Source organism: Dipodomys merriami, unplaced genomic scaffold, assembly GCF_024711535.1.
Source record: "Dipodomys merriami isolate MVZ:Mamm:240054 unplaced genomic scaffold, mDipMer1.0.p SCAF_12, whole genome shotgun sequence".
Lineage (NCBI taxonomy): Eukaryota > Metazoa > Chordata > Mammalia > Rodentia > Heteromyidae > Dipodomys > Dipodomys merriami.
In genome coordinates, this window is record NW_027202493.1 from 2,644,762 (window position 1) to 2,657,919 (window position 13,158).

Below are 13,158 nucleotides of genomic sequence, written 5' to 3' on the forward strand. Positions count from 1 at the left end.
GATGGTTCTGGAAGAGATGGGTAGAATGACTCTCTGATTCTCATTGCAGCTTCAGAAATATGGCCAAGCTTCTTGGGGAGGCTGTCAAGGAATATAAGTGTGAGCAAAAAAATTAATTTGAAGCTGGGCACCCAGGGCTCACACCTGAAATCTTAGCTACTAAGAAGGCTGGGATCTAAGGATAATGGTTTGAAGTCAGTCTGGGCAGGAAAGCCTGTGCAAAATCTTATCTCCAATTAACTATCAAAAAGCTGAAGTGGAGCTCAAGTGGTAGAGTGCTAGCCTTGAGCAAAAATGCTAAAACAGCACTCAGACCCTGAGTTCAAACGCTAGTATTAGTATACACACACACACACACACACACACACACACACACACACACACACACACACACACACACACACACACACACACACACACACACACACACAGATCTGAGTGACTGAAGGTGGAATGCAGATTTAGTGGTCTACTTGAATGTAAGGGATTATTTGTTTTAAGATCGCTGAGGAACACCCAGACAGTCTCCAATTGCAGCCTCAAGTTTTGGGTTTTCAAAGTTTTTGAATTTCTGAATTCTTGCTGGCAGTAAGTCATGAATTGGGAGAACATTTTACTTTGGCGGGAGAAGGAGGAAGGAGATGTTAAAGTGTGACTAATACAAAAGGAAAAGGTAGTTTGTTTTGTTTTAGTTCTGGGCTGGCTGGGTTGTTACAGGTAGAAGAGATGAAGGGCCTAAGATCTAGTTAAGATAGAGTGCTCTCCATCAGAGCAAGCAGGGAACTCTAGGGAGGGAGGGAGAAGCAGGGTAGAAAGCAGTGCTGGAGTTGGTTTCCCAGTATCATTGCTGGATTTCTGGATGGCAGCTCTGCTGCCCAGCAGTCACACTGTGCCTTCCTTACTGGAAGAAAATGAACACTCCAGGCATCCAAAACGAGTTTGAGGTCACACAGAACCCAGCACCTCTGTCTGGATGTCCCAGTGCTGCTCCCCATCCTCAGTCTTCTCTTCCTTGACAGCTACTCATTTTTGCATTGGAAACTCAGCCAAGGATGAAATCCCTGGGGTCCTGGCATATTTGCATGATTGGGAGAAGCAGTGGTGGTCAGTCCTTGACTGCTCTAGGCCATCACCCAACAGCCCTGGATATGGCATAGTGGGGGGTTGCACATATACCCACAAGGCATGGCAAAATCAACCTTGGACAGGTAATTGCCTATGCAAACATTGTTGGTAATCTGCACTCCTAAAGTAAACTCTTGAAAGATGGAAAGATGTTAGCAATTTCTGACCACATGTGCGTTCGTCCCCACTCTCCCCACCTCCAGAAAGAAAGTGAGCCAAATGGCAAGAAGGAAAACTTCTAATGCATAACACATTTCCATCATCTGATTTCCCACTCCCCTCGCCAGTCCCCACCTATGTAAACTAAATTCCTTTACACGGTCATGGCAAAGGGAACGTTAATTTTTGATTTGAGTTGTGATTAAAAGCAACACAATCAAAAGAGTGAAATTGTTTCCACTGAAGCAGTATCTTTTTAAACTGAGTCATGGATGGTAGAGAGAGTGTGATCTATGCATTTAAGCATAGGTTCTAGGACTGTGTCTCTCACAAACTGTGGCCTTGTGTTACCATTGCTTAGTCTCGGTTCTTCTTTTGATTGTAATCAAGTAATTATGCTGACTACTCAATTTGGTTGGTGTGAGTAGTGAGGCATAGTAGAATGAACATCTACACTGTGTTTATCTTGAGAGCCTGGCATGTGGTAGGTACTCAGTAAACGGTGGCACACATCTCTGTAGAGGGTATTACATTATCAGTTGGTACATGCATTAGATCCTCCTGATGTTGTGCTTTATTACTCCAAGAGCAATGCTTGGTTCAAAGCCTTAATTTAGGGACTGGCTTGGGACTGACCTAACAACCTGGGGATACTTTTTGTGTCCTGTGAAAGGAGTGGAATTGTTTTTTCCCCTTGTGGCCCTATAATAATCTGCATCTTTGATGAGTGGTATGTTAGCTTTCTGGTACTATAACAAATACTCAAGACTTATTAAGAGCCAGGTTTCTTCTGGCTCACTGTAGGGAGATTCTAGAACATGTTTAGTTGGTCCATGTCTTTGGGTGAGGCAACACCTCATGATAGAAATACATGCTGCAGCAAAACTGCTCATCTCATACCAGGAAACCAGAAAAAGAAAAAGAGGCCTTGGGTTTTAAAATCTCCTTCAAAGGCACATCCCAACGGATCCTTCTCCCTAAATAACCTACCATATCCAATAGAGCCACTCTGGGACCAAGCCTTGAAAATATAGGAACAAAGAGGAACACTTGAAATCCAAAGTTAGCAAGTGTTTTCTCCCATTTGTGCTGGTTCAGTTCTGTAGGGAAGGTGGGTCCTGACTCTACCTTGGTCTGGGTACCAAGTCTCTATTTGATGGCCCCTCGCTCAATCCTACTGAGAACTTTTGTCTTTCAGCAAGCCACATACTGCAACAGGCAGTCTTTTCTCAAGTGAACCACTAGGTTCAAGGATCACAATGGAGGTGGAAGCAGGTACGGGCCTGTTTGGGCTTGTCTGGAGTGAGGCCAGTAAGGGGTGGTCTGTGCTTTGTATGTACTATACTCTCCTGCCTGCTAGCTCCTGATTGTTCTTCACCATGGGGGTGAGGGAGAAGCAAAATCAGAAACACTGAGCAATGGCTAGCTTAAGGTGGGAAAAGAGTTTGAAAAAAAGAAAACCAACAAACTTACTGGAAAATTGTACTCAACTTACTTCCATGTGTGCTAGAAGCTTGGCGCAGCCTAGAGGTCAGTATTAATCCTCAGTTAGGGCCTCTGCTTCTTAGTGTCCAGTTCTGACCTTTCAGCCCCACTGGATGAGGCCTTTTTCAGGCCTGGAGTATTATGTAGAGCTTGAGTTACGTATGTTCCAAGATTTGGAAGTTCTTTCATCAGAAAAAGAAAACAGTGGGACACATTCATTAAAGATTTGTTACTAGAACTTTTTGCACTCTTTACTGGTGGGTTGGACAAGAGTGTGGTTTTCTAATCAGTTGAATGTTAAATAACAAGACCTTTGCAAACAGTGTTCTTATTTGGTTAGAGGAACTTTGACTTCATGAAAACAATCATTTTAAAATACGGGTGAAGCTGGGAATAGGGCCTGTGTTTCTTCCCTTTTTGTTTGTGGTCCGTGTAATGAGTATTGTAAGTTTTAGGTTCATTATAAGGAACTTTGGAGCCTAGAGGCAGCAAAGACAGCATGGTGTTTGAAAGTGCATAGTCAGACATAGCTGGATAATTGCCTGTGCAAAGGCCCATGTTTTGAAGACTTGGCCTCCAGCCTGTGGCACTATTGGGAACTGGTGGAACCTTCCGGAGGGAGTGCCTAGTGGGAGCAAGCTTGGTCATTGATGTGTGCCCTTGAAGGGAATGTTGGGGACTCCAGCTTTTCTTCACTCTCTCTTTGTACTTCCCAGGAAGTGAGCACCTTATTCTGCTGTGATGTGCTGTCTTACCAGAGACCCAAAGCAATAGGGGCAATTATGCATACACTGGAACCTACAAAACTATGGGCCAAAGTAGATAGTTTCTCTTTGTCAGTTGATTTATCTCTAGAATGTTACAGTGATAGAAAATGCACATGGGCTTAAGTTAAACATTAATGATTTGAGGCAAGCCAACTCAATTCCTTAAGCTTTCTCATTTAGTGCACGTATAGCTCATTGAGTATCTTTATCAACCATGTGGCCAGCAGTGAAAGACCTGATCCACAGGGATCAAAACAATGTTAAGGGCTGGGGCTGTGATTCAGTGACAGAATGCCTGCCTAGAATATGGTGAGGCTCCATTGATCACAGTAGCACACAGAGAGAGCAATTGTGTATGAGAGAGAGAGAGAAAGAGAGAGAGAAAGAGAGCTTATAGAGACAAAGAAAAGAGGAGGCAGAGTTGAGAGGAATAGTGGTTTTCTCTTTCTGCTGCCAATTATGCTGAGAGTAGAAACAACCTTGCACTGTACAAGGTTTGAAGAGATAATTACCTAGATGTAGCAACTAGGGTTTTCCCATGACCTGTTCTGAGCTGTTATGAAGTCTTTGTGAGCAGGGCTCATGGTAACAGAACATGAGCAGTGCCTACTATCTAGCTCCCCTTGAGACTCTGGTTCTACCCATGTGGAGATTCAGAGGCTGGAGATGTCATTGTTGAATGCACCCAAGCATGACAGTTGGCTGTGTACTCTAAATTGCCCTTGCTGTGTGTGCACATCCATTCCTGCTGCCTTGTTAACAGGACTCAACTTTCAAGGAATTTTGGATATTAAAAACCTAAACCACTAACTTTCTCTTATAAAAAAAAAAATCAGGCTAAGATCCCCCCCTTGGAATGCTGGGATCTGTAGCATTAGATTATATGGATTAAATTGGATTATATGAAACCCTTCTGTCAAAGTGTATGAGATTCCAAATCACTGAATTTCATGAAAGAAAAATATGATTTGGTTTTGAAATTTTAAGAACCTCATGATACACTATGACAATTCCAGAGATGCTTTTAGATCCCACAAAACTAGGGTGGTGACGTGGGTACCAGGCAGCAATGAAGACTTTTTCTTTCTTTATTTTAGGGGGCTAATACTGTGGCTTGAACTCAGAGCCTAAGCACATCCCTAATCGTTGTTTTTTTTTTTTTTTTTTTTTTTTTTGGTGTGTCATGGGGCTTGAAGTCTGGGCTTGGGCACCGTCCCTGCGCTCTTCAGCTCAAGGCAAGCACTCTACCACTTGAGCCATAGCGCCACTTCCGGTTTTCTAGTGGTTTTATTGGAGATAAGAGTCTCACAGACTTTTCTGCCCGGGCTGGCTTTGAACCGGGATCCTCAGATCTCAGCCTCCTGAGTAGCTAGGATTACAGGCATGAGCCACTGGCACCTGGCCTTAATCTTTTTTTTTCTCTCTCTCAAGGACAGCACTCTATTACTTGAGCCATACCTTCACTTCCAAATTTTGGGTGGATAATTGGAGCTAAGAGTCTCATGGACATTCCTGTCTATGTTGGTTTCAACATAGCTAGATTACAGGTGTGAGCCACTGGCTCTGTGCTGAGATCTTTGGGGTGGAGGGTTTATTTTCAGGGCTGCTGTCTCTCTTGCTTGTTTTAGTTTCTTTCCTTCTCCTCCACTGTGGCCATGAGTCCAGGTTACTGTTTAAGGTGAAGTGTTCTAAATGCTTTCTCTTCCTTCCCCTTTCTCTCTGTTCTCCTACCATCCCTAGCACTGAGGATGAAAATAAAAGAAGTGAAGAAAGAAAATGGTGACAAGAAGATTGTCCCCAAAAAGAAGAAACCCCTGAAGCTGGGGCCCATCAAGAAAAAGGAGCTGAAAAAGCTGGTGCTGTACCTGAAAAATGGAGCCGACTGCCCCTGCCACCAGCTGGACAACCTCAGCCACCACTTCCTCATCATGGGCCGCAAAGTGAAGAGCCAGTACCTGCTGACAGCCATTCACAAGTGGGACAAGAAAAACAAGGAGTTTAAAAACTTCATGAAGAAGATGAAAAATCATGAGTGCCCCACTTTTCAGTCGGTCTTTAAGTGATGCTCATGGGAAGGTTGGGGAGGGAGCTGTGGGCTGGGTGAGCACTGGGGAGAGCAGAGACCCTGGACCTCCTCTGTTTCATATGCACTGTTACACTATTCCTGCCCTTAGCAGACCTTGTAATGCAGTTGGCTTTGTTCGCAGCATCCTCACCCCCCACCCCTCACAGCCATGCTCCAGACCCCAGCATAACTATGTCCAGGTACACCCGGACCATTTAGATTAGGAAGGCTTTAAAGATCTGTAACATGGAACAGCTGTCACTGCAAAAGGTGCGCAAAAACATTGCACCCACAGTCGCAGTCTCCACAAAAGAAAAGTTGCCAATTTGGGGAACAGGTTAAACAAAAGGGATCGTGGAAAAAAGTGAGAGAGAGAGAGAGAGAGAGAGAGAGAGAGAGAGAGAGAGAGAGAGAGAGAGAGAGAGAGAGAGAGAGAGAGAGAGAGAGAGAGAGAGAGAGAGAGAAAGGAGAGAATGTATCTTAAATTGTGCATCTTTCTGAGTATTGATATAAATTGCTTATGGTTCCTTGGCTAATCTATATGCCTTTGGAAGTAGAAAATTCTAACTATTGGTAAGTCATCTTGCTTTCAGTCCCAGAGTAATTCCTCTGTCTGCTTTAGATAGAAACACACACACACACACACACACACACACACACACACACACACACACACACACACACACACACACACACACATTTAAGACCAATTCTGAAAGTGATGGGTAGGAACAAAACCAAAAGCCCAGTATGCAATAGTGAATACACAGAAGGGAGCTGTTGCTTTCTCTGCCCTCACTTTTACCACTAGATTCTTCAATATGAATTCATTAACGAGGGGCAGTCTGGATCAGCCCAATGTAAGGTCTTCTAGATTGGGGAGGAAGGGCACATACCTGCTTTTGTGTGAAGAAGAGCAATGTCATAATATGAAAGAATTGAGGACTTTCAGGCTGAGAAGGTAGTGTTCAGTGAATTCAAAACACAGTTAAAAAAGAAAAAAGGAAACAAAGAATAGTAAGGGTGTATTGTGAATGAGGAAAAGAGGTTCATATCGTAATTTTATCTGTTGCATCTTTTAAAAATAACAACAATGGGAACAACATGACAAATCCTACTTTTTTTGTTTGTTGGTTACGGGACTTGAACTTGGGACCTGAGCACTGTCCCTGAGCTCTTTTGCTCAAGGCTAGAGCTCTGCCACTTTAAGCTCTACTACTTGGAGATAAGAGTCTCATGAACTTTCCTGCCCTGTTTAGCTTTGAACCAAGATCTGCAGATCTCAGCCTCCTAAGTAGCTAGGATTACAAATGTGAGCCACCAGCTCCAGGCCGACTAACTTTTTTGATTAATAAGTCTACACTGAGAATCTGAAAGGTGAACCAAGATAAAGGTCTCTCTTCCACATGAAACTCCTTTAACAAATCTGGTGTCAGCAGCAGGTGGGTCTTCCTAGCAGATCCTTTTTCCCTTAGAGAGCTCAGCTGCCCTGGAACCCACAGCACAAGCAACCCCTACAGCACAGGTTCATGTGCTTTGCCTTTCTGTGAAGGGATTGATTCCTTTACATGTAATTGCCTGAAGATCAAGGAGATTCAGAACAGCCTGCCTTCCTGACCCCTTCACTCTCCACTTTCTACCTTTTTCCCATCGCTGCAGAGGGGAAGTTGACATGAGTGTCCTTGTCCAAGAAGAGTTTCAAAGGCAAACCCATCCTTGAATTTTCTCCCAAATGCTGGAAGGTAGTCTTCAGAACTGTTATACTTATGAAGCAATGTAAATAAACTAGTCCTCCTAGACAGTTTTACTCCTGTTGTCCAATGCTGAGGAACTAGTTTTTTTTTTTTTAAATGAATGTTAATTTCTTCCACCAAAGTCCAATTCTTCCTAACCTGTCACATTTCAAGGACCTTCAATGGCAATCCCTCTGGACATCTAGTCTGCAGGCAGCAATTAGACATCAGGAGTTACCAGTGGGAGATTCTGTTGTCTGAAATTCAACATGTCAATGTAGTACCCAATGAGTAATCCTGACATAATTAATAATTCACAATTAGTAATCCCAGCATTTAACACCTTCTGAAGAAATTCTCTCTGATGTTTAATTATAAAGTCAATACTTTATGTTATTTGCCTGTACTTTTGGGTGATTTAAAAATGTGTGTGTATATAAATATATATATTAGTAATTAGAAATACTCTACTTTCCTACTGTTCAACTAAAATTCAGAGCAGTTTCATGAGTGGGTGGAGCTGGGCCTTGCTTTTGATTAAGTCAAGAGTTGAATGCTCCTATATATCTGTTCATTTTGATAAAGTACATTATGCAGCAGGGCTTTCTCCATAAGGTTGGGGTCCGAGGAGAGGGATTCATCCAGGGTCTTAGTGGTTCCCACAGGAAGAATATGTAGAAGAGTAGCCAGGCTATGTGAGGGCTCTCTGAGTAGGTTTATTCTCAGGCAGGAAGCCACTTCTTAGAAAAGTTTGCAGCAAACTGTAAAGGTCCCTGGCCTTTGAGTCTTACTGTAGCTATTAGTGAGAGCTTTAGACACAGACCACATCAGCAAGTTCAGAACAAAACGGAAGGCTATCTATGGGTTCAAAGCTGCATGATCACCAACCTTTGTTTTTCCCAACAAAGGGTGTTAACATAAACTAATGTGCAGACTCATTGGCTTAGTCATTGACTTCCAAAAGAGAAAGTCCATATGTGTATTGATAAATTTTGCTAGCACAGAGGTTGGATTTGTAAAGCTTTAAAAATATTCATTCTGGAGTAAGTCCTATGAGGCCATTTGACAGAACTTGGCTAAATCCTTGAAGAATATTAGTAGTCTTCTTAAAATAGAATGGGAGGTGAGAATTCCAAGGTGAATTTCCAGCCAGAATCCCATCAAAGCATCCGTTTACATTTGGATCTGTAAATTACATGGATGGAATGGGCTCCATGATTTGTTTTAGAAGCACGGCTTAGGCAATTTCTTGGGATATGGGACTAGTCAGTCTGACCTGCACCAGTAAATCAATAATAATGGAATTCCTGCTTCCCCAGGTTACTTCATGGAGGATTCCTCTTCTAGAGACTAAATCTTCTATGAAAGCTTTGAATACTGTGAAGATGTTTTACATTCCATTTCATTTGTATTTTAACTGCATTTGACCAGATGTTTTGATGTTATCACTTATGTTAATAGTAATTCCTATACGTGTTCATTTTATTGTCATGCTTTCCCTGCGTGTATTCACTTGACTAAAAATCACTCAATTAATCAATGTGAATTGTGACTCCCTCTCCCATAGTTCCTACTCACCCTCTTCCACAGCACACACAGGCACATGAGTTGTTTCAATGGGATTTTTTGGTCTCTTCAACAGTTTCAGATGTTAATTGGGAGTGGTTGGAAGGGACCCTGAGAGGCACCATGGCGTCTTCTCTTCCCATTGACCATCATGGGCTCCTATGAATAAGTGCTTGAATCACATGTCTCCAGACTGTTCAATTCAGATCATAGAGAAGGTTAAATATTTGCTCTATGAGGATGTGGTTTACAGCCTTGCTGGAGTTTCTCTTCCCTATTTCTGGTTACAGATGTTCATTTCCCTCTGACCCAACTCCACATTCAAATTGCCAGCTGGAACTTGGACATTTTGTATCTGGAGTGGTGGATCAGTATGCCTTCTTTGTTTTCAGGCAAACAATCTAAGTTGTGATGTGTCTGAGATTTCACATGGGACCCCAACTCAGCCAGAACCCCTGAATCTCAATTGTGGTAGGCACAGGGTCTGCACTGACTGCTGGGTTTCCCTTTGGACCATGTGTTGCATTTTGCTGAATCTAAGCTGTTTCCTTAGGCTTCTTGCCTAAGGAATTCTTCCATAGGACTTTCAATGCTGTAAGCAGTTGTGGTGCTCATACCATCTGAGGAGGCTCCCTAATTAACAAAGCACCCTAAAACCTGATGCAACCAGTAGTTTTCCCAACAGTGAACAAATAGCCTCAAATCACCCCAAACCATGCACAAGCACAGAAATGCTACTGTTTTAGGTAAAGTAGGAAGACTTGTATGGTTTTGTTAAAGTTACTGCCTGACATTAAAAGATCATTACATACTCATGCACTTGGCTTGGTGAAACAGATGCTGGCCCAGCCACGCAGAGTATTTTTGTTCCCAGTGGTTAACAAGCAGGAGTTTCCTTTGGACTACATGCAGATGTCATTGTCACCCTCATCCAAGCACCACTGCCATGATCCTCAATTTCCCATTGTTGTCTTGAGTTTATTTCAACTTTATTATACTTTTTTTTTGTATTTGTTCCTATTGGCATCAATTCGTTGTACAAGGTTTCATTTTGACATGCCAGATGACACTTTGACATGAACATAAGTATATTGATCAGACTCAGCCCTCCATCATTCTCCCTCCTTCTCCAATCCAGTGTCAGCAAACTTCATTGTTTCATTTACACATATGTACATATTGTGAGCATATCCACCTACTTTATCTTCTCTGGTCCCCTGCTCATCTCCCCTTAGTCCCTATACACCAGAGAGGACATTTTCACCTTCCTAATATTCAATGTTTTGTTAAAGTTCATGTTAATCATTCAAAGGGCTTAACCATGGCACCTCACACATACATCTACCATATCTCAGTCAGATTTATCACATTTCTATATATGTACATATGTTTACCTTTTAGGCTACCACCCATATATGAGAGAAATTATCCCCATATGAACCTAGCTCTGCTAATATGATGGTCTGTAGATCCAGACTTTTTTTCTGAAAATGAATTAATTTCATTCTTTGTGGGCAAAGAAGACTATTGTGTATTTCTTGATCCATAATTGCTGTAGGGCACCTGGGTTGTTTCCATGGGTGTGCAGAGGCCTTTATTATATCTGACTTAGATTACTTCTCATAAATACCTAAGAATGGCATTGCTAGATTGCAGGGGAGTTCTAGTTTTCATTTCTTGTGGAACCTCCACACTGCTTTCTGTAGTGGTTATGTTAGTTTACATTCCCACCAATAGCATATAAGGGTTCCTTTTCCTCTCTGTACTCCAGCACTTACCATTGTTTGTGTTTTTGATGATGGCCATTCTCATTGTAGATGAAATTGCAATGTCTTTTTCAGAATGATGTGGTGAATGTGCAGACATGTCAGATCCAGCTGCTAGGTCACCCTAAAGTCTAGACCCCCCAGGGTCAAGATTGTGTAAACCTTATGATTTGGGATGCAGGAGTGCCAAGAACTGTGGTCTTCCGTTAAGCTACATAGCACACACCCTCCTCAAGGAATTACACAGGTGGCCCATCTGGGAGCAATAAAGATACGTGCCAACAGTTCATATTTGTTCCTGAGGAAAAGAAATTGGTTATTATAATCCAGTAGCAATCACAGGAAAGTTAGAAACTTATTCATAAACTTTAGCATGTGAGAGTGTCTTAGAGGGGAGCTTGCTCACATGCAGTTGCTGGCTTCCTTCCGTAGAAATCCTAACTAGGAAGGTTTACCATGGAGGAATGGAAGCTGAACTTGTAACTAAGTCATTAGGAATTTTAGGGGCTCCCTTCACTGCAGCCCATCACCCTGGACTTTGCAAAACATTATAACAGGGCAGATGTGAACTGGGGATGAAAAGCAGGAGGCTATTTGGAGATCTTCCTATTTTCCCACACATCATTCTGTAGATTATTTTCACTAGGTTATAATCTATATAAGTTACTTAGGAGAGACTTGAGACTTACTCTTTTCTTTGTAGGTGGGTGCTGGTCTACCCAGCCCATGTAAAGTAGAAAAACTCCAGTGGACCCCATAGTGTCTTTGTTGCTATAAATCTCAATATAGAGCCTATTTCTTAGGGACTTAAGATATATGCCATGCCTTGGGTTAAGAAGAAGTCAATCCAGGGAGTCAGAGCTGTGATAAACTAAAAACTAAGGTTTAATCTTCTTAAGACATTTATTATATTATGTGTATATGTTATTAGGCCTTGCACATGCTAGACAAGCACTGTACCAAAAAACCCTAGATTTCAACCCCTTTATAGAATGTCTTCTTTTCCTCAGTCACTGCTTGTTCTGGGTACCCATAGATCCTATTAGGAAGATTTTCTATTTCCTTAGCAATCTATTAATATCCCAAGCAATGTCCTCTGCCAGACTTCCCTGTCCCCAGCTCCACAGTGCTTGTCAGAGGTAGCTGGCTGGAATAATACAGCTGAAATAATACAGAAATTTGACAACAAAACTGGGGCTTTTCCTATTCTATGTGTTCACATCTGGGCAATTTCAAACTCAGGTTATGATAGTAATGAAGAAACTGAGACATTTAGAGGGAAATCTCACCTCTGATAAATTGAGGACAGCCTGCTGAGTAGAGCTGATTTACTGGGGAGTGAAGGGTATTCGGAATTTCTGTCAGCAAAAGCCAAAGAAGGATGCTTTTTGTAGGTGAACAAAGATGGGTACCAGAACAGGCTCCAAATAGGAGCAGAAAACTCCTCGTGTCTACATACATCTGTGGACTATTTAGATAAGAAGGGGCTGTACTTAATCACAGAGAGAGTTGTTTGCTTAAATGAAGGGAGGGAAAGTTGTATGTCTGTGTTATAAGAGAGAGAGAGATGGTGAGAAGGAAGAGAAAGGATCCAGCAATTTTCCACAGCAGAACCCTCACCATGTGGTTTTAATTAGGGTGAATGTCCTGTCACCTGACTGCCAGAGTACATGGGTGGGGATTGATGGTAAAGAATCAGGATTCTAAATGGGTCCTGTCCTTGTGATTTCAGCTGAGCTCTGTCGTGAGCATCTGTGAGCTCCAAGAAGTTCTTACCTTCTCCTTCCTCTGAGCCTCTGAGTCTATGGTCTTCAAGCTGCGTGCCCACAGGAGCCTGTCTACTGCATGGCCAGGTGGGATGCAGGTCAGAGCATCTTCTAGATTCCCTGGGTGTCAGGGCTTTAGAGGAAAAAAAGAGGTGGGAGATCCTGCTGAAATACCGTGCACAAGATCCCATGACTTGGCATGCTACAGTCATCCAAGCTCCTAGTGCTCCTTTAGTGACTTTGTATTATATTCCAGCCTATTTATGCCTGGAATGGACATGGGGAAGGAGGATGGCTTAAGTCTGTCACTTTCCATTTTTCTTCGTCCCCGGTTTTTAGGATACCCTGTGCATATTTGAGTGATTTTCTCTTTTCCCCTAGACAACAAGCTCATCTGAAGGGATAGAAGATGCCATACAAAAACTTCCAATGCCTTTCACAATGTGGCCCAGAGATGACGAGCGTAGGTACCACAAGAATAAACCGAATTCCTCAGGGCTCAGGGCTTCCTTACAGGGCCTGAGGTCACTGGACTTCCAGATTTGGGGAGCTAATGTTGGCAGGGTTCTCCCTCTGGCATGGCTCATTAACCGATGACTTGGACCAGGCTTGGAGGGAGGCCTTAAGCAAGCTTCCTTGCAGAGGAAAAAAGGAAGAGAAGGCATCCAGTAGTTGACTAGAGAAAGAATAAGCTTCACCTATAAATTATAATCATGGTCAGTGAGA

At 42.6% G+C, this 13,158-nt stretch overlaps 1 protein-coding gene across 1 annotated transcript in view; it reads left to right on the forward strand.

The window, feature by feature from the left end:
* Nucleotides 1–6,298, forward strand: part of Sfrp1 (secreted frizzled related protein 1) — a 43,007-nt gene extending 36,709 nt beyond the window's left edge. The window contains exon 3 of the mRNA XM_070016109.1: nucleotides 5,277–6,298. Coding sequence (XP_069872210.1) covers nucleotides 5,277–5,599 — 323 coding nt within the window. The 3' untranslated portion in view covers nucleotides 5,600–6,298. The remainder of the gene's footprint in view (nucleotides 1–5,276) is intronic.
* Nucleotides 6,299–13,158: the final 6,860 nt, after the last annotated feature.